Source organism: Brachyhypopomus gauderio, chromosome 4 (assembly GCF_052324685.1).
Source record: "Brachyhypopomus gauderio isolate BG-103 chromosome 4, BGAUD_0.2, whole genome shotgun sequence".
In the NCBI taxonomy this organism is placed as follows: domain Eukaryota; kingdom Metazoa; phylum Chordata; class Actinopteri; order Gymnotiformes; family Hypopomidae; genus Brachyhypopomus; species Brachyhypopomus gauderio.
In genome coordinates, this window is record NC_135214.1 from 16,894,462 (window position 1) to 16,915,577 (window position 21,116).

The following is a 21,116-nucleotide window of genomic DNA, read 5'->3' on the forward strand; positions in this document are numbered from 1 at the left end:
CTAGAAATGGAAGGTTAGACATGGGTCTAAAGTTAGATGGCACAGATGGGTCTAAACCAGGTTTCTAAAGTATAAACCACTGCAGTTTTTAGGGGCAGTCATGGTCTGGTTTATCTTTGGCAGTTATGATCTGTTAGGGAACCGGTATTATGACCAGTGGGTTGTGGGATTGATTCCTAGGCCTGAGGCCATGACTGAGGTGTCCTTGAGCAAGGCACCTAACCCCAACTGCTCCCTGGGTGCCGGGCTGCTCACTGCTAATCACTTGTGTATGTGTGTGCTATTACTGCAGGAGGTGAAAATCTCAAAAACAATTAGAGAAGAGGGAAAAGAAAAATAAAAAGAAAAGAGAAACTGAGATGAGATGAGAAATAAGAACAGAGATGATGGATGTGACAAAAAAGAAAAAAAAGAAAAAACGGGAGTAGGGTCAAGTGGACAGGAAGAAGAGGATTTAGTGACAATAGATACTTGCTTTAGTGGAAGCTGCAGAAGTCATATGCAGAAGGGCTGACGTGCTCGGTCCAGGTTTCACCTACCTTGCTGACCAGTTCAGATACGTGCTTCACATGTGCAATTTCACGAGCCTCTCCACCATAGAGGCTGGTGGTCTTAGCCTTCAGTCCCTCCATACGGTATTTCACCTGGAAATTGCAACAAAACAACATTTTAATGATAATGGTCACATCAGTCCAGCTTAACAAACAATATTTATTGAAATAGGATATGAAATGACTTTAGACCAAGCAATGGTAACTTGAAAAAGCTAAATTGGACATGAACTGGCTGGTAGCTGCAGGAGATCTTGTGACTCTCACCTCGCTGAGCTGCTCCTGGGCCTTTTTGATGCGGATCATCTCAGGTGTGTCACTTGAAATGTTATAGGGTTGTCCCTTACACTTCTCATATTCCTCTCTGTACTTGTTCTGCAGAGACAGAATGCAGGGTTAAGTGAAACGATCATCTTGCATATGTATACCCATATTATGTCTTAACATAATAAACATGAAAGGAATATCGATTTTGGATTTTGTTTCGATTTGTTTTGTTTTCTTGGGGTGTTTTCGTACATGGCTGTACTGGTCAAGCATCTTCTGGCTGTGTGCCAGGTAAGGAGTCATGAATTTGGAGGTGTCCACTTTGACCTTTCTCCTGGGCTTGCGAACAGGAAGGCCCCCAGGTCCAGCCTGAAGGACCAAGAAAAGACTCAGTGAGGTACTAGACTTACATACAGGTATGAGTGTCCCCTGTGAGTTACAAGACATATAACTATAACTACCTATAGAATGACCGAATGACCAAAATACTGTAGTTAACAGTGTTAAAAGTAGGATTTTACTTTTCAAGAGTTAATGACTTGGGGTGCCATCACTGAAATCATGTTCTAAGTTAATAAACTTACCTGGAGTGCTCAGAGTAAATATCATTACTTAATTCAGGTTTAAATCTATAGTGCTAACTTGGTCACAGCTTCTTTACAACAGTTTGAAGTTGAAGGAGTAGTTTGAGCTAGCATACTGCTAATATGGCTCACTGAATTTAACATGGTTGCAACCAATTAGTAGAATGTTATTTGTGTGATGCTAATTGGTGTCAATTCATAGCAATATTATTTTAAAGACATGTCAAAGTCTGTGAGGTTATTGGCTACTGTGTTATTTGCTAATAAGGAACATTATGCTGGTACAAAGAAAAGCAAATGAACAGATGAATGAAAGAGCTGGAGATTAATCTTTCTCAAAGCCCTTATATCGCTCACATGCTCATCCATACATGCTCCAGCAATGACACAAATGATAAACAGAAACACACTGCATGCAAAAACAAAAAAACCCCACAAAAAATAGAAAATCTATAAGCAGCTGACTCTACTGCTCTCACATGACTGTTTTATCTTGAGTTAAAGTGATTAAAGGAAAACTGAGGTTGTTTCATCAGAGGCAGTGGACACAATTGAAACTTCTTCTCTTTTCTGTTTGTTAAACAAGAATAATCTGTTTAAATACCCACTGCCTCTCAGTGATGAGGAAGTTACTGAGCTGCCTTTCCAAACGTGGATATGAGTGGAGTGAAGCCCCATGCCATGCAGAATCAGCCCGCGTGGTGTGAGGAAGTCTCTCCTCGTTAGACCCTGGACGAGGTCATTACCTCTCCGACCTGAGACTGGTGTGAGGTGGAGGAGGTGGTGGTGGTCAAGCCTGTCTCGTACTCCTCATAATACTATAAATACAGGACAAACTCTGGGCTTTGAAAATAGGGCTCACAGATCAAGCGGAAACACGAGTGTCCAAATGTTTTTTCCAGCTCTTTTGGTCTTAAACATTTAGAAATTCAGTGATAATACTTTAAATGTATGCAGAGCATCCAAATGATTTCGTTTATTTACTCTAAATATGAATTATTTACATTATGTTTATCTTGTGAATTTCATTCTGTGACTACTTTCATAGAATTTTTGGCTTCTATACAGCCTGCTTAATATAATAATCACTCTTCAGTGGAAAAGCTGAAGTCTTCTTAATATTTTAGTTCTGGCATGTCATCTTTATGGAAGCTTATTGGAGACAGTAACACCAATGTTAGGTCTGCGTAATACTCTTCACATTCAGTATAATTACAGTAACATTATTTTTCTCCCCAGTTCATTAGCAGGACTGTTAGACTAAGGATACTTGTTTTTATCAATTTAGGTTGACTACCCAGGACAGCATCTCATAATAGACTGTTTGTTTTGACTGACAGAGCCTCATGACTGTTAAATGCAGGGAACATCTAAGCACTTCGATGAACTCATTTCTATTATTGTTTGTGACTATGTTATTGTCATGGTGGCACCTAGAAACAGTGCTTGAAAGAATAGATTCCAGTTGACGCCAACACACATACTTGAACTTCTTATACCTGAAAAAATAACTGGTCACATGAATTGGCTTTCAACTGTGAAATATGTTTATGCTAACTCAGTTTAGAGGTATATGACCCAGTTTGTAGTTGTCTATTCAATTAGCTTATAAAATTGCCTTCATGACCTCTGGGTGATATAAATTATTTTTAATTGCCACCTGAAGCATTATTTGCTACCTAAGTTGCTATTTTATTGACAGAACTTAGCACCTCAGCCGCCTTCACTAATATAAAGAAATTGCACCATTCTTATGGTGAACAGAGCTGGAAAGAGCACACAGGACACACAGGTGCTTCTTCATTCAGACCTATGGGATTGTAGAGTTATATAAAGTGGCGTCAATTCCTCTTTGCCTTCCCCCTCTCACCTTTCTGCCCCGTAATACAGATTTGCCCCTCTTTGGCTCATTGCAGGTGTCTTTTTCCATGAGAACTACCCCCCCCTTCTCTCTGCATGACGTTAATGACCAGCCGACTACACGAGTGTGATTTACAGTGTGTATCTCATTTGGCTCACTGAGTCTAGTGCAGACGTAGACTTCTATATTTGTATCTCCTGCAGGAACAGCCCCTCGTCTAAGCTGAGCTTTCCCTTTTACCTTAAGGGTGATGAAGTACAGCGCAGACTTAAAGGAACCACAATCATGTAAAGCTACAAGTAAAACGGTTACATCTTAAATATGCTATAGGTGACAACCGAACGACTTCAAATATCAAAACAATAACCAGTATAGCTCTTACATTCCATACATCTGATGAAAGAAGCCTTTTCTATACTTTAATTAACTGTAATTAGCCTTTTAATTGAATGCAAATAAAAGTCACAATGAAACCGGAGTGAATACAATTTTATCGTTGATGTTGGATTTTAAAACAAGATGGTGGATAAAATGTGGCAGACTTAAAGCCCTAATTGGTACATCATTAAAAAGTGTCTCTAAAAGAACTTTAAAATAAGCAGATACTCTGTAAGGGTTTTGCCCCTATAAGATATCCACAACAGAAATTAAGTAAAATGCAGAATATTAGTTCATGAGGAAATTAAAACCTTCTGCTTTGTCATTGAACTTTCTTAAAGTTCTGACCATACATAACACACATTAAGACAAAATACAGTAGCACAGGTTTGCATATAGTCAAGTGTCTAGAACCTTCAAGAACGCTCAGACCCAAGAGGTCAAGTTATTTCAGGAAGAAGCAACACACCTCCTGTTACAGAACTAGATTAAGGGTCTTTATTAAAGAAGAAAATGTACTCTAGTCAATCTAGAGCCTAAAACTGCACATGTTCTTGTGTTAAGCGGCAGCTCTGTGTGAATCTTGCGTTGTGTTGAAGCACACTGAACAGAACGTAATCCCACTGTTAGTATAATGGTTCCACAGCAAGCATGTGAATATCATATCTAACAATGGTTACTTCCATTCAGACTTATATCAGGAAATGCTTTTAACTCGTCATTTAATTCATAGCAAACTTTAAACCCAGATTATATTACTATCATTACCATCATTGATGTGTTGCAAATTCTCCAGTAATTACTAAATAATGCAAGTGGGTTGGGTTTAATAGATACACAGCAAACAAATGTGCAAAAATATAGAACTTTTGTGTTTGTATCTGAGAAAGAATATAATTTAACATGCATTACTGAGGATACATATGGAGTTTTTATACATATGTTATATACTAAACCAATGGGTGGTGCTGAAACTCCCATGTTACTGGGAGGAGGTCATCTGACATGAGACCTAATGCTAGTCACGAATGCCAAAGGAAGCTCATATTGAACTGCTGACTGTGGTTATATCAGAGTCCGTAGAACTTCCTAATGTACCAGCAGAAGCTGAGGGGTCCCAGTGCAGGTACGAAAAGAGCACTATAAACATAGACCTGGTGCTGCTTAAGGGTACCTGGTAGATTTAACTGTGCGTGTATCTCTATTACCTTAGCACCGCATAACTACACGTTTCACTTAGCCATTATAGGATGTCGTATCTTACCTCTTCTTCATACTCATCATCATATTCTTCTTCACTGGCCATCACGAAACACTTTTAGTGGGTCTACAATCAGATATGCAATTGTTATGCACGGCTGCACTTTGTCACATTAATATGAATCTTTTAATATTTGGACATGAATATCAGGTTTCTAAAATTAAAATGTTTGAAGAAAATTATGAACATAGTAAGGCACAGTGGACATTGCTAAAAGTGAGTCTTGCAACGTAATTTCTATCCTTACTGTCAGCTGATGGGCACTTAGACTGTCTCTCTCTCTCTCTCTCTCTCTCTCTCTCTCTCACACACACACACACACACACACACACATACACACACTGAGAAGAGGGCATGAGCCTTTAATTCCAGAAGCAAAGGAACAAAGATGCAAATAACATATTAATAAATAATTAGCTATTTATTATTAACAATTATTATTATTCTCAATTCTAATGAATTATGGGCATGAATAATCATAAGTGTTTTATAATTCAAGTTAATACATACCTGACCAAAGAAGGTTCCAGCAGTATTTCCAGTGACCTTGCAATAAGGAAGGTACTCACTTTCCATTGACTAGGGTCCCAAACTGATATTCCACTTAACGAATTCCTGCAAACCTATAGACAGACAAAATGTTTCACAATTCCATGTTTTAGGTAAAAAAAAAAGAGAAGAAAAAAGAACTACAGGTTTAGCCTGTGCATAAAGACTCAACAGGATAAGTTAAAAGTTTTTGTAAAAAGGTTTGGCAGGCCTCAATCACCCAAGAGCCCTGATAGTGCCATAGCTCCTACATGAAACTTTGCAACAGCTGCTCCTAGACGCTCCAGCTATTTGTCATGTAAGTTAATGCCGCAACCTGATTGGCTAGCTTTGTTTAGCTAGCAGAATTGCAATGCCTTCTGAGGCTACAGGATAAATATAGGACATCTTACTAACTACCCTTTTTTGCACGGAACTCACAGAACTTGACATTTAAAAAAATATATATATGCTTTTCCATTCATTTAATTGAAAACATTACAATGAAAGGAGAAAGAGGCTGTGATGCGCGAGACTCCTGTCCAAGTAAAGAGCTGCAACAGATAATGTTCCAAGAAATGCGTGTATAAATTCCAGAGGGAAATTCCAGCATCGGGATGTTTGCAACTTTGGGAGTTCTTGTAATATTGCCCAATCAGACCAGGTAGAGCACTGTTTCAAAGCAGACTGTGGTTCAAGGGTCAACCCTGCTTAACCCTCAGCATCACTTCCATCCAATGGCAGAGAAGTATAGAAAATCCAAAGGCCATGCAAAGCTGAAGAGGGAAAATGGAAGCGTTTTTCAGTTTGTTGACTTTCTTTGCTTACCGGTGACTTTAAAGTTAAAGCGTTTCCCAAGCTGCCAGAGCCTCCCCAACTCTTCCCTCCTTAGAAACGCTGGGTGACAGCTCACAGCTGCAGCAGGACTCCAGTTATCATGTGCCCCCCCCAGCCAATCAGAGGACACCACTCTCAGGTTTCAGCAGCTAAATATATGCTAGTGATGCCTTCAGAAAAGTGCACCTGTTCAGCAAATCCAGTGATGTACAAGTATGTAGAAAGAAAAATGAGGAAGAATAGACAACCAACAGGCTGTTTGTGGAGTGAAAAGAGAATACATATATCACAATAGGTAGATTAGAGTTGTGAAGGTGTCATTTGTTTTGGCAGAGAAAGGATAGGGCTATGCAAATATGGGTTTCTTGTTATGAAGACCTCTAGCAAAATCCTATGACACCATGGCCAAGAGCAGCGATCCCCTAAAATCAAGCTAGTGCTGACCTGTACAGCACAAACACTTCCACACAACAGTGAGTCATGAGAATGATGAGCTGAAATTAATGGAACACAAATGTAGCATGCCACGCATTCACACATGCTGCAAAGTGTTTTCTCATTTGTACCTATTCGATTTATAACTCTGAAAGAAATCATATCTGCTTTTTCATGTAGTGGCACAGTTCAAAATACAAGAACCAGCATCACATTTTGAAACTAACAACATTAAAATTTCCAATTTTCATTGTTTACAAAAACATAACTTTGGCTTATGGTAAGACAAAATATACGCATTTAGAAAATTCAAAGTGTTTATGAACAATTACCAAAAAAATTATCATTGAAACAGATATTTTGTCATCTAGGATGCCCAAAACAAAACACGGCTCATACTGTAAAAATGACTTTGAGAGCAGCTTCTCAGTCCCCCATTAGTATGGCATTCATGGCAAATATAAAGTACCAGATGTTATTTTCAAACAACATGGAAGGGGGACACTATTACAACTTGGTAAAGAGGGTATCTCACTGAGGGCAGCTCAGCCCCTAATCACCAGCTAGATCAACAGTCTGGATCCATTACTACATTATGTGCCAGGTGACATGATAAAACAAGCATTGGTGGTTTTCTCCTTGACGCACTACACTGTTTGCACTCAAGGATCTGCAACTGCCAAGATCCCATTAGCAGTTCAGTCCTGGATCTGGATGAATGGCAGTGACAGCTGTGAGCGTCTCATCTCTCTTCTGGAGGACCCGGCCTTCCCTCCTGACTCTCACTCATCCAGAAAGCTGTAACATCAGCACTCTAGAAGGAGGCTGACTACATCAATGGTCCATTTTCCTTTGTAACTATCAGTGTCAATCATCATGCTATGAGGTCCATGAAGGTAGCATGTTAATTTGAAGACTGAGAAACATGCTCCTTAGCCTTCATTAATGCCTTAAGACTTCAATAAGTACACATTTTACTCCTTTAGTTTTGCAGATTCAATAAGTTACGATTTATGATTACTTATCTTAGTTAATGACCGTCTTTGCCAAAGTGCTAATTGGCAAGCGATTCTGATAAATAACATCTAGCATTTAGCAGCTACATGACACAAGCTGAAAAAAACAGCAAAACACTGAGTCACTGGAAAATATTAGTATGCCGGGCTGCCTGAACAGCTGGGAATGGATGACACCTTGACATCCGCACTCAATAAAGCATGTCTAGCATCTCCGACATAGTAAAACAATTGCTTGCCAACCAGTGAGGTAAACAGGCCCTAAATACAGACAGCAGGGAAGGAAGAAGCATGTTTACAAACAACCAAACAGGATAAAGTGTGAAGAGGGACATTACAGTGCATACGAAAGGTGAACATATACAAGTGTTCAGGTCAGAAAAAGTGGATATATGTTCATTATATACAGCCCTCAGGTCAGTGAACTCAGTGACCTTTTCTTTAATGTCTTTAGTTTACCTGAAAGACATCATAAGAGGTCATCCTTCTGCTTCAGCTCATAACTAAATTACAATTGAATTCATTCTCTGCACTTCTTCCATGTACAGTACAGATATTGGGCCAGTAGGTTAGCGTTACTTACATCAACCCAGTAGCCTGCCATATGCTGTCATTCTAATTGTAATATAGTCTACAACTCTCCTGCTCACGTCAGCTCACTTAAGTCACTGCAACATTCAATGATTGACCTGTCTTTACATGGCAGGTATTAACCTGGATGTTTTTATTGTGTACATTAAATAAATACATTTAGAAAAGTAAAAGAATCGCAAGGTACTTTGTTAGGTTATTTTACATGAAAATTTGCACTGCCCATGATGCAACACGGGTGTTTCTATGGGTCGAATGCATCTATGCAGTACCATTCTGAGACAGTATACAGGTTTATTATTTAACAGGGAACATGTTTGTTGTTTAGGTTCTGACACTCAGCATGAACAATACTAACAAATGCTTGATGCACCGCATCATATTTACACACAAATTTGTTAATGTTTATCACATATAGAAAATGTAATGTAAATCTGCGGTAAAAAATGCTTTGTTGATGTACAAGGCCAGTGGAGACAGTAAAGAGAGAGTAACTCCCAAGCTGGTCATACACACAATAGCAGCCTATTAGGCTACAGACATACAGTAACTAGTACTTCAGAAATCTTCACTTTGCACTTCTCCACTTACTTATTTGTCATGAAGGAGAAACATGCACAGTGCCAACATCTTTTTGAAATAATTGCCGAGATCATTCAAAAATAATTCAAATGTAAACAGATCATAATCCAATCAGTTGTGAAGGATGAGAACCCAAACACTTATCCAATGTTACCATTTAAACTGCAAATAAAATGAAAACATGCACTGAAACAATGCAATACCTGCAGAGATTAAACAAACAAAAACAAAAAACCCCAAACGCATCTCAAATGTTCCACTGCACTACCAAAATGCAAGCGGCTGAGGGGGAAAAAAAAAACGTGAAGTGACTAAACGTCAATCGTGATGGATAAAAACACTTTATTTAACACATTTTTACATAGGTGTAGAGTCTCGCCTTGCATGATGACCTGCGCCCTGGGAACAGAGATTGATACGCAGGCACAAGGTTAATGTAAATACTGGACTGTACACACAGGGCAATACTACATCAGGCAGTCAGGCGATGCAGGGCTCCTCTCGGCCTCCTCCTCCTAGTCCAAGTTCTCCTCCACATCTCTCCTTTACACTCTTTACAGGGCAACCATGCAGGAAAACACTGAGTTTATGTGGGTTTGCCAATCCAGACACACAGTTAGCTGAAAGTTGTTCACAGATCTCAGTGAGCCATAATAAATTAATCCTGGTGACACTGCTAAGTCACCTTCACAGTGAGTGACAGTCGGCTTCCACACATGCGGAGAGCAAAGTGTGTGTGCGTGTGCATTTTTTTAAAGGGTCAGAGGTCATCTGACTCGTAGTCGTGACATCATCCACTCCAGTCCCTGACAAAGCCTATAAAAGAGCACAAATATTTCATGTTAGTGTTTTATTACCTTATAGGCCACAACATGCACCATTACATTATGTGTATTACACAACTGAGCTCTGAATGTGAATGGCTTCAAAGCAAATCAAGTTATTTGGAGTTAAACCAGTGAAACATATTGAACAGTTTTGTCACACAAGCAAGCTTAATGTAAAGCTAGATGTAATCCTACAATCTGATCAAGCAAGTGTTTAATGGCAATGCTGCATTCACAACTGTGAATATCAAACAAACTAGACACAAAATATTAAAAACCTCCAATTAACTTCTCACATTTACTGATCATGACTATTGTTTTCCAAATGTGCCACCAATCGGACTGAGTGCAAATTTAAACATTGGAGCATCTCAGAAACTCACAACATTGACCAGTTCTTTAGCTCCAAATTTTAAGGGTAATTTACTCATCACTTATTTGTAATTGGAATAAATGCACATTTATGGGTTCTTGGCATGCTGGCATTCAGATTGGCCAAACACTGGGCATTCGTTCAGTGTGGAAGAACAACTCTTACCCTTCCCCTGTGAGAGCACAGCAGGCTTGGATGTGCCACTGGTGATCTTTAATGGATGTGAGCTGTAAGCTCTGGGAGATTTCAGCCACTGTCAAACAGCCTTTCACATCCTGCTTATTGGCAAATACCAACAAGCCAGCCTTTCTAAGGTCCTAGAAAAGAGAATAAAATTGCAGCTAAATTTCAGAAAATGTCAAAACAAAATACCAAAAAAAATTTATTGGATTTTGATTGTTTTAACATCTTTAAGATCTTAGAATGCATAATGAAGTAATGTTTAAATCATCACATTCATTCCATATTCTAAAGTTGCAGTAGTGTAGATCAGTTCTTTTACTTTGAGTCTCCTAATTTCTAGGGATGTCCCGATCCAGCTTTTTGAACTTCCGATCCGATACCGATATTTATTTGCACTTCCGATCCGATACCGATATCGGCCGATACCGATACCGGCCTATCCGAGCATGTATTAAAGTTTAAAGTTATTTAGCCAACTTACTTTGTTGTCAAACTCATGTTGAAAAGCGTTTTACTCTTGATAACAAGTAGCCAGCAGAATTAGGTGTGTTTGAATAATACACAATGGTTGGTAAGGAGAAACTGACCTGTTTATTTAGCAATTAATAAACTCAAAATAGACAAAATATTAAATAACAAACAGAAATAGCATCAGTAAACCAAGGATTAAAAAGCCACAAGTGCAAATAATATTGTAAATTATATTTAAAAAAAACACACAACCTGAGTGGAAAATAGTCTATTATTAACATTAACATTAACATCCATCAGTGCTCTTGAACAAGTGTAAACCAAAGCTAAAAAAAAAAAATCCGTGCACATATCGTAAACTAATTAAAAGCAAAATGCCTTCTACTCCACACTTTGCTGCTCCATCCCCATCTATACACTCCCTTCAATTCAAACGTTTCTGCCAGTGTTAGTTGTGTAGGACCTTTCTTTTTGTCTTCGGTTTTCATTAGAAACTCGTCATGTTGTTTATGGTGGTATTTCGCTAAATGCTTGATTAGATTGGTGGTATTAAAAGTTCTTACAGCTTTACCACAACGCTTGACTTTACTGTGGCATATGTTGCACTCTATCTCTTCGTCTTTGTCATCCTTTAAGGCAGTGGTTCTCAAACTTTTTACACAAAGTACCACCAACTGTCAAACGAAAAACCTCCACGTACCACCCCCCCCCCCCCCCCCCCCAAAAAAAAAAAAAAAAGAAAAAGCTGTTTGGCGAGTTTAAGTTGTTGACGGGGGGTTAGCGAACGTAAATTGTTACCGGGAGGATGTAAAATGGACACAAGATAAGTATTATATCGCGGTGGTTGGTGCCAGAGCGAACTAGTAACTCATTGAATCATAGATGTGGATCAGAGGTAAATAAACTAGATTTTTTTTGTCGGCGTGAGAAATCGGATGTGTGGCGTGTGAAGACGGTCAAATGCGTGTGTCTCACGCTCAATGCGTGAAAGTTGGCAACCCTGCTCATTACACACATATGTTATAATGTAGTTCTCCTGTATTTCGTGTTGGTAGGGGTTTACAGCACAAAAAGTCTTCGTGCGACATGCCCTCATACTCATATCGCACGGAAACGAGCAAGTTGGCTAAATCTGCGACATCTATGGATTCATCTAACTGCAGTGAGAAGCATTTACTCATTTTAATTCTCTCGGTCAATGTTTGTCTGACGTTGTTCGCCATTTCATCAATTCTGCGAGTGACTGTGTCGTTTGAAAGATGCACCAGATCGAGCTGTTTAGCGACATTTTCTCCGCAAATAATACGAGTCATCCCTTTTAGTTTCTGAATTTCAGGACTTGTCATAATTCTGTTTTAATTAAAAAAATGTGTTGTGTAAAAAAAAAAAAAAAAAAAACTCAAAGCATCTTTTATTTTCCGAGCTCATCTGGCGTACCACCGCGGGGTGCTCTGCGTACCACCAGTGGTACGCGTACCACAGTTTGAGAACCACTGCTTTAAGGTAAAATAATCCCACACAACTGACCGATAACTTCAAATTTACACGGCGGTCCGAGATGCCACGGAGCTAAATTGGGGCAGAAACTATGCTCGTGTGCTGAAGGTGTGCTGGAAAATGCGGACCGGATTTTACTCTCACTAGCAAAAACTGGAATGGATTATCTAAATGGGTGCGCTGGAAAACCCGGATCGGACTTAAAACTTTAATGTTCTTGTCTTGTCTACCAGTGGAGGAGCCTTAAAAAGGGACGCAGTCTGTCCATCTGTACGCAGATGTCTGTACGCAGTCTGAGAGAGAGATCAATGAACACCATGCAGTACCCATGACAAAGGAAATACTCACTTCATGAGCTAGCATTCTATACAGCTCTTCTTTGGTCACAGATATCCTCTCCCTGTCCGTGCTGTCCACCACAACTATCACAAACTGCAGTGACATGACACAGTTAGTGATTTACCTACTGCCCAGTAAAGAACAGTGGAACACAGTGAAGGCGATCTCTGTGCTGAGGAGGCCTACCTCTGTGTTGGTGTAGTAGGTGTTCCAGGAGGAACGCAGGGACTCCTGACCTCCAATGTCCCACATGAGGAAGTGTGTGTTGTTCACCACTATTTCCTCCACATTGCTGCCTATTGTGGGTGATGTGTGCACAACTTCATTCATAGAACTGTGGGCCATAAATGATACAATGAATATAATACATTATGGAATTATATCATTATATGGGGGTGTTCACATACAATATTCATTCAAATAGTAGGAGATACATTTTCTACACACATTAAAGTTTTTATTCAGAAAATGTGCATATTTTATATTAGAAGTTACAATAGCTTTTATATTTTTAGAAGCACAAAATGTACATAAATATTTATTAAGTAATGCCCTAAAAATACTAATATGAAAAAAACTAATATGATAGTATAGTGCTTAGCAACAAGGATGTTTAATATCAATAATGTAACATTTAAGAACAATATTTGTTTAAAACCTGTTTAAAATGTTTCTAACTGAAATTGTGTTTTTAAAATATGGTAATGGAAAATATTCTTGAACAATTCACATTCCTGCAATATGTGCAAATTAAATCTAAACTGAAGACAGCAAATAAATCCTCAACCACAGAGAAAGGATGACCAGCCATTATAAAAACGTAACTTCTAAGTAAATCCTTCAGTGTTCGTGTAGCCCAAAACATTTCATAGCTTTGCTATAAAGCATTTTATAATGATTAGGGCTGCTTGTTCCACAGATTCAATAGCATTACATTTTGGAAAGAACACTTGAGCATTTTGAGACTAAGAAGTTCATTAACATGCTTCCTGCTTTAGTCTTTGAATCTTACATCTTAGGTATTTAATGTGTAATGAGATAACATTAACTAAACTAAAAATTTAATAGCAATGCAAGTCATGAAATCTTAACAGATCACAGCTGAATGGCTTTATATTTATGGCTATATAAATGTAAACCACACACACACACACACACACACACACACACACACACACACACACACACACACACACACACACACACACACACACACACACACACACACACACACACACACACACACACACACACACACACACACACAGTGTTCTGTTAAGAGTTCATGATTTGCATCTATGTCAAACAAAAGCAGGATGCCATAACACACCCCTGGCCCAGAACCCACAGAAGCACATCTGGCTGTGCCATCACTGCCTCACAAAGATGCCTTAGTTCCTCTCTTCCTGTTGATCAGAACAACGCATGACAACTTGTGCTGTTGGGCCACTTGTACATAATACACCAGACAGGACCTTCTCAAAGCGCCTCCATTTTTATTCTAAATTGTATTTAAAAATTCATTTATGGACAGTTTTTATCATGTCTTTTTTTATTAAAACAATACATCTGAGCAATGGAAAGAATGACTAAAAATTCTGATGAAAATAAGTAACATTGGGGAAGAGAACTGATGTCTCAATATTAAATTTTCTTTATCGCACTGGAAAGTACTATTGAAATGAACTGTTCTAATTTGCACATCAATGAGCTCATAATGAAATGTGTTACTTAAAACTATAAGTGCAACATGTATTTAAACATGAGCTTCCTTTACCGCAATTCAAGATACTTTTGTATATTTTTCTCATATTTTAATTATCAGCTGTGACAAATACATTAAGTAACATTAGTAAAATTTGTAATTTTATACTAATCCAGTGTTGCTGTAATTTCATTTAAAGCCTCAAGCCAATAGGGTCTGACAAATTACAGCAAGAATGTTTTTTCAAAGCTTTTTCTGTATGCTAATTTCTACCTTTTCAACCAGAAAATCTAAATAATCTTTAGATTTCTGTACTTACAACTGATACAGTATAGTTGTCTTTCCTGCGTTGTCCAGCCCAACAATGATGACTTTGTGTTCTAAATGACACAAAATGAAGAATCAATTAAAACTTATTACATGTTGTACAACACTACAAAAGAGTAAAAATTATTCTAAAATGTACATAACTCATGAAAGTTTCCCCCATATATGCATGTCTCATTGTTAATTTCACACTTATGGATATGTGAATCATTACTTAGCCATGCTCATATAAAAGTTTTCTAATTTAAAGAAGAGTGTCAGATTTTCTGTTTTTAGAGAGGCAAAGCTATTGACTTAATCCTAGCTGTGCACACCCACTGACTAGCCTACATTGGTTTGTACACTGGAAATACACTGTAAAAAAATCCGTTAAATTTACGGTAAAAGACTGGCAGCTGTGGTTGCCAGAACTTTACCGTAAAAAAAACGGTGACAATGTAAAAAACACTACGGTATCTTTTTTGACAACCATAAATTTCATCATTAGAACTGTTCTTTTAAAAAATTTTTTAAACTTTTAAAAATTAACCCATTTACGGTGAATAATTTTGTTGTAAATAGTTGTAAAGTCCAACTTCACAGTAAATTACTGGCAGGCCACCATCACTAGGGCCTCCCAGTTGTTGCCACCAATGATCTATATTATTATCTATAATATAGATCAGGGGTCACCAACCTTTTTGAAGTTGGGAGCTACTTCTTGGATACCAATTATTGCGGAGGGCTACCAGAAAGAAAGTTGTTGAGCGGGGGGGGGGGCACATTTTAAGGCAACAAGGCACTTTTATTTACCTTAGCAACGTAATCACGAATGAAGTCGTACACAATACGTGAAACATGAGGGCAGGTCATTAGCACTGTAACATTACACAAACATGGTAGGTAGACTCAGACAATGTACAACTACATAAACTAATACAGGGAGACTTATATAATCAAAACATATAATCAAATACATAATCAACAACAGCATGTCATAACACTTACACATAACGCGTATCAATAATGGAGCCGCGGGGGCTCATGGGAAGTAACGCCGCCCCCAGTGGACCGACGCTACACAATTTTACAGACTTTAAGCAGAAAAGCCTTAAATTTTCTCAAAAATCAGCAGTGCGCCTTGTATGTGCACTGAATTCAAAAATCTGTCCCTGACACAGATACGTAATGTGTACGCTGGCAGCGATAAACTAACCAGAGAACATTACGTAAAACGTAATTGAGTAAAGAACAGCGGGAGAAGCGTCTCTACAGTCACCATTCGACTGAAGGCAGCAATGATAGCACAAGACTTGAATATCAAAAACTTTTAAGTGCACCTTATGTTCCAGAAAACACGGTATTCCTTATATGTATAAATACTTGACCCATATTTACAAAGACAATTTCTAAAATGGCAGTACATTGTCCTATATTTCAACATGCTTTACCTTTCAGCACTGGCCATATTTTTAGCATTTTCTTTCTGTAGAAATCAAGGTGCGATTTTGCTGATTTTCACTTTACAGTTTTCACTGTAAATTGAAATGTAGGCTACACATCAGCAAAATCTGTAATTTAGACTGAATATTTTTTTTATTTTTAGGGTAATTCCTTGTTTACATTATGGAATTTTCCAATATATTTTACCTAATATATTGAAATTAACATTAAAAATGTGTGCTTTCTACATATTATGACTGTAAAAATTAATTTTATATACTGTTTATTTTTTTAAAGTAAACTATTGCATCTGTTACAGTGATGTACTGTTTTCTACTTTATGATCTTTTACTGTTGCTATTTTATAGTTTATTACTGTAAATTCAACAAACATTTTTTACAGTGTATGCCAATCATTTTATAACTTCACTGTTCATATCAACTATAAATTGTAAAATACTTTGATTCAGCCAAAACACTACAGACATCTAGGAAATTACCATCTGTCATGACATCTGTTATATTTATGTGAAAAGATGTTGTCTAGAAAGAAATCTAGGTTCTCATGAGCAGTTATGAATTTGTCACATTCATACATACTGTGTGTTGAACAGCTGTGAATATTGAACAAACAAAACCATGCTGCTTGATTAAACAGTTGAAGAGTCAATTTGCTTCCCTGCGAAAGCCCAAGCCGTCTGTATACAACAGGACAAACATGTAGTTAGAGATAAGAAAGTAAGATGATAACCACAGACTTTAAAGCTGGCCATTCTTAGTAATGTAAAATGTATTTGAAATATATTAGCGAAATCCTTTCAATTAACTCTTAAAATGTTGTGCTTTGCTTGGCTTTTTAAATTATTTTACCTTACAAAGGCTTTATTGTACAAGTCAGACATTCTAGGCCTAATTCCTTAGTTGTGCTCATAACCAGGAATGCCCACCTGGTCTTCTGTAAGAGAAAATGCAACTACAAGGCTACTGTTCTCTTATAGCTTAATAAAACAGCCTGCCAAGTGTAATCACTCTTTTCTCAGGCATATATTTTAGCTCAGTTTCACACGACAATTTTAAAGGAAGAAGATGAAGGTACAGAGAAGGACACCTGTCTGCTGCAGTCTGCCATTTCCTTCCACCCGTTTGACCCAAATGTATGCATTCTATCCAACAACATATGCATTTAGATAGACAGTGAAGCAATAAGATTAAATTGGCCTGTTGGCTATAATATTGTTGCTGCAATTTAGGTTAACTTTAAAGATAATGATACTGATGAGTCATTTGTTTTTGTTTCCTTTATCATCAGACAGCCGAAGATGAACGATGTGCCTCTTCCATAGAGCTGGACAGACACGCAAACAGGCTTGATTTAACCTTACAGTTTCTTACAACACATCATGTAATTTACAAAATGCTATTTATGCTAATTACAAAACCCTTTTTAAACACTGCATTTTTTTATTCTGTGTTCTCAGCATCTATGGCTGCTTTAATGAAACTTGACTTTTAAATGATAAAAAAGTCAATAATAATGGTTGCAACAATTTGGGTCAATGGTTAACCATGTTGCATCAAGGTTACAGCTGCATTTCCTATAAAGTAGGCTATATTGCAATCAATTCACTTGCAACATAGTATTTTTGTCCATACCACAAAACCTTACATTCATCCATGCTCAGAAAGAGATGTTTTGACTGATTTTGGTAGAATTAAAGTCTCAAAGGCCATCATTTCTTTTTAGGCAGATAATACTGTTTGTGTATTATGTCCAGGTAAGACAAAGACTTAAACACATAAAGATTTGCCAAGACATTTGTAAAGATATGCTCTCAGCAGGACAACTGAACTACCACAATTTCTGCATTCACATAACACATCAGTAGTTCTTTTAAAAAGTATATCAAATATTACAAGATTCCAATAGTAAGGAAATGCCAAATGTCTATGATCTGACTATTCTGGAGGAACGGGTGTCGTTGTACAGTACACGTGGCATCTAAGAGAGGCCCAAGTTTCAGGGCTGGGAGAGAGGTGTGTGACGCTGAAGTGACGCTGAAGTGTTTATGATTGCAGGGAAGGTGTGGCCCCTGACCTAAGAAGGAGGGAGGTAAACCCCTTATTCTGTCTACATCCATCTTGAAAATAGAGAGCAGTTGACAACACAGTCAGAAAAGCATGTGCACATACCAAGAGCCGTGTTGATCAACGCTCTCATAGCGCAATTCAGAAAATCTGCTCATAGAACAATTGGATGCACACCAGGGATGTGCCAAATAATGTAATGAATAACGCTTATGTATTTCTAGATTACTTGTAGAAATATGCACTCAAACTAGTCTTGTGTGGTTTTCCCTTTAAACCCCATGTGAAAGGAAACAGCCCCCAGAGGGATTTCACTTCCCCTTCTAATCAAACATAAAACAGAAGAGCCGGTTATCAAATGACAGCACGTATCCCACAGGGAAGATATTTTACTCCTGTTTCATTTGAATAATTCTACATTTTATGGGCTTTAATTTAAAATAAACAAGTCAAACTTGGTCTGAATGGATGGAAAGATTTTTCAGCAACTTGCAAACACCATGACCTGTTAGGTTATTCAATCCAATATCGCAAATAGCATTAGGCTTGGATATTCAAACTCCAACACAGCTTTACAAGTACAAGTATGTACAAGTTAGAAGCATCCACTCTTACCTCGCAGCATTTGACATACAATTAGTCTCCATCCTCTATATTCATCTATCCATCAGCTGTGAATCTTCTTGAAATATTATTCATGCTCAAAATAATTCAAACCATACCTTTAGTTGTTTAAATTTAACTAGCAAATTATACCTGTTCTTTGAACTCCTAAATAAGCTAGCCTAATTACATTCCTTACTTGAGATCACAAAGATCTGTTAACCTAATGAGTAAGATGAGTATAGCAAAGAAATGTTCCATGGTGTCAAATTCCAATTCGCCTTGGTTGCAAATACCTGAAAGTGAAGCACTGAAAATAAACGTGGTTTGGGCTACGTCTAGTCCATATAATTGCAGCAAGTTATCTACCTCCAATTAAGTGCGATTTTTCTAACTTAAACTGTGATGTATTCTTTTGGGCAAGCTGATTGTTTAGGGAAACAGAAGCCACTGGCACAGTAGGGCTATGGGCACCATACTGTTCAACCAGTATTAGGCCACATCATTTATAATAAATAAGAGACAAGTCTGTCTCGGTCAGCGCTGGCCCATACCTTGTATTATTTAGTATAAGAGAACATTACGACACCCAAAACAGCGGGAGTAAACAGTAGCTTCTTAATATCAAGCAGTCTTGGCACTTTTAAGTTTCAATCACGTTTTAGCCTGTGTAAAAGTAATATCGCACTAATGGACAAAGGTTGTATTTGTACTATATTTGATCTTGTTTTGGTTATCTGTTGGCGAAGCAGCTATTTAAAGTAATAATTACATGACCGAGACGTCTACCTACATTACATAGATGACATACATGCATTACATAACTTTAGACTCTCGTTAGATCGAAGAACAACAAGTCTGACTAAAGTCAAGCTCGACATACCAAAGTTCATGGGAACCACACAGTATGACACAAATAAGCAGTCATATGTCTGCGGAACCAGAACTTGGTCAGACTTTCACATCTTCACATGATGCTGACACACAGGTTTACCTCAGGCGGCTGACGCTAGCGGTCTGAACTAGCGAGCTAACCCAACATTAGCCTTCTGGCTCGACGGTTGGCCAACTGACTAGTTACCCATAACCAAAAGAGAGAGTAATGAACTAATGGTCCAGTACTCGGTGTATAACGCCTCACGCCCCATATAAACCAGTTCTCCGTGCAGCTAGACGGGAGTCACAGCGGCCCGAAGCCCACTAGGAGATGAGCAGATCCGGGACAAGTCAGCGCTGTCTCGGCGTTAGTTAGCGCCAACATCTGGAGCGCAGGACCAGGTCACCAACATTAGTGTCCAATATGTGATCTATACAACTAGCGTGCTAGTTAGTTAGCTAGCTGGCTGTCAAAGCAGCGACGCGTTAGCTGACGGCGTTAGCTGACCGCGTTAGCCGATGGCGTTAGCCGCGTTATCTGACGGCGTTAGCCGTGTTAGCCGATGGCGTTAGCCGCGTTAGCGTCGGACGCGAAGCCAGCACGACGCGCTCAGACTCCAGTTAGCTGGTCAGATATTAAACTGACAGGATAGATTCACTCCGCATTTGTGCCTAATGATTTCCAAACGCGATATGAATTTGCGGTCCTATAACGCCAACGTTAGCGGGCAAACGAGCTGAACTGACAAACGACTGACTCACCTTGGTGGTTAAAGAGCCTCCATAACTTTGTAAAAATGATTCCCATCTCTGTGGAGGGGCCTTGTTCGTGGGCAGCGACGGCCCGACCAATCCAAACTGTGATGAGGTTATTTACACGGACAGCCAGCTGGGGGTTATCTCGGTTACGAGCCGTCTATCCAACCCGAGCCGCTGGTGGTCCGTGAAGGGAGTCCGACTCTGCTCGTCTACGCCCGGCGGTGTTCAGCTACACACCGGGGCTGTTCACCACACACGGGCCGGCCGACACGTCTCTCGACGACGCTACCATCTTTGAAACAGCGCATGATGCGCGTAATGTCATAACCCGTTTGGAGGAGGTGAATCTAACTGGTTCGGCTGGTTGTAAGTGAACCAGTACTCGCCTCTTCTGCAGCAGCTGGACTAAAACAGAAGAAACTGAAACACACGGAGGTGTGAAGAGAGCTCGCGCTGCCCTGCCCACCGCTTTAAAGCGCTCTTACCTTTTACTCCCATAGGCGCCAACGGGTTTTATTGATTAAATTGACCGCCCCCTTTAACAAATCGGTCGCGCTTTCGGTCTCTTTTATATTTGTTTTTATCAAAAATTTTTACTTTTTTATTTGGGAAAATACAACTGAACAGCTTTCAATCACTTTGCCATGAATAAGGACTGTGACGTGGCGCGCGAAAGGAGTTCTGGGAAACTGTGTTTCAAAGTCTCATTTTAGTAGTCTCACTGCTGGTACCTTACACACTGGCACTAAAATGCCCAC

The 21,116-nt window shown here is 38.8% G+C and overlaps 2 protein-coding genes across 19 annotated transcripts in view; both read right to left on the reverse strand.

Annotated features, from left to right (window-relative positions):
- The window catches only part of neb (nebulin), a 59,225-nt gene extending 53,700 nt beyond the window's left edge, over positions 1–5,525 (reverse strand). For 14 of the 17 annotated variants that reach the window (XM_077002707.1, XM_077002716.1, XM_077002713.1 and 11 more), the window contains exons 1-5: positions 4,906–4,962; positions 2,149–2,220; positions 1,071–1,187; positions 819–926; positions 540–644 (exon numbers count right to left, since the gene is read on the reverse strand). In XM_077002707.1, coding sequence (XP_076858822.1) covers positions 540–644; positions 819–926; positions 1,071–1,187; positions 2,149–2,220; positions 4,906–4,947 — 444 coding nt within the window. In that variant the 5' untranslated portion in view covers positions 4,948–4,962. Of the gene's footprint in view, positions 1–539; positions 645–818; positions 927–1,070; positions 1,188–2,148; positions 2,221–4,905; positions 4,969–5,412 lie in introns of those variants that run through there. The other 3 variants (XR_013130456.1, XM_077002720.1, XM_077002706.1) reach the window with 2 other exon arrangements.
- Positions 5,526–8,427: 2,902 nt separating this feature from the next.
- arl5a (ADP-ribosylation factor-like 5A) lies at positions 8,428–21,018 on the reverse strand. 2 transcript variants are annotated; one of them, XM_077002726.1, is made up of 6 exons: positions 20,844–21,018; positions 14,606–14,666; positions 12,768–12,915; positions 12,591–12,674; positions 10,257–10,408; positions 8,428–9,707 (listed from the first exon to the last, which is right to left on the reverse strand). In XM_077002726.1, exons 1-6 carry the CDS (start codon positions 20,854–20,856, stop codon positions 9,659–9,661), a joined length of 507 nt encoding a protein of 168 aa, XP_076858841.1. In that variant the 5' UTR covers positions 20,857–21,018; the 3' UTR covers positions 8,428–9,658. The 2 variants fall into 2 exon arrangements, with proteins under 2 accessions (XP_076858841.1, XP_076858840.1); XM_077002725.1 differs by lacking the exon at positions 20,844–21,018 and adding an exon at positions 20,362–20,837.
- Positions 21,019–21,116: the final 98 nt, after the last annotated feature.

Coding starts and splice junctions, on each gene's coding strand:
- arl5a (XM_077002725.1), bottom strand. CDS start 20,407: ATGGGAATCATTTTTACAAAGTTATGGAGGCTCTTTAACCACCAAG. Junction 14,667..20,361: donor GAGGCTCTTTAACCACCAAG/GTGAGTCAGTCG, acceptor TGTGTCATTTAG/AACACAAAGTCATCATTGTT. Junction 12,675..12,767: donor CCTACTACACCAACACAGAG/GTAGGCCTCCTC, acceptor ATGTCACTGCAG/TTTGTGATAGTTGTGGTGGA.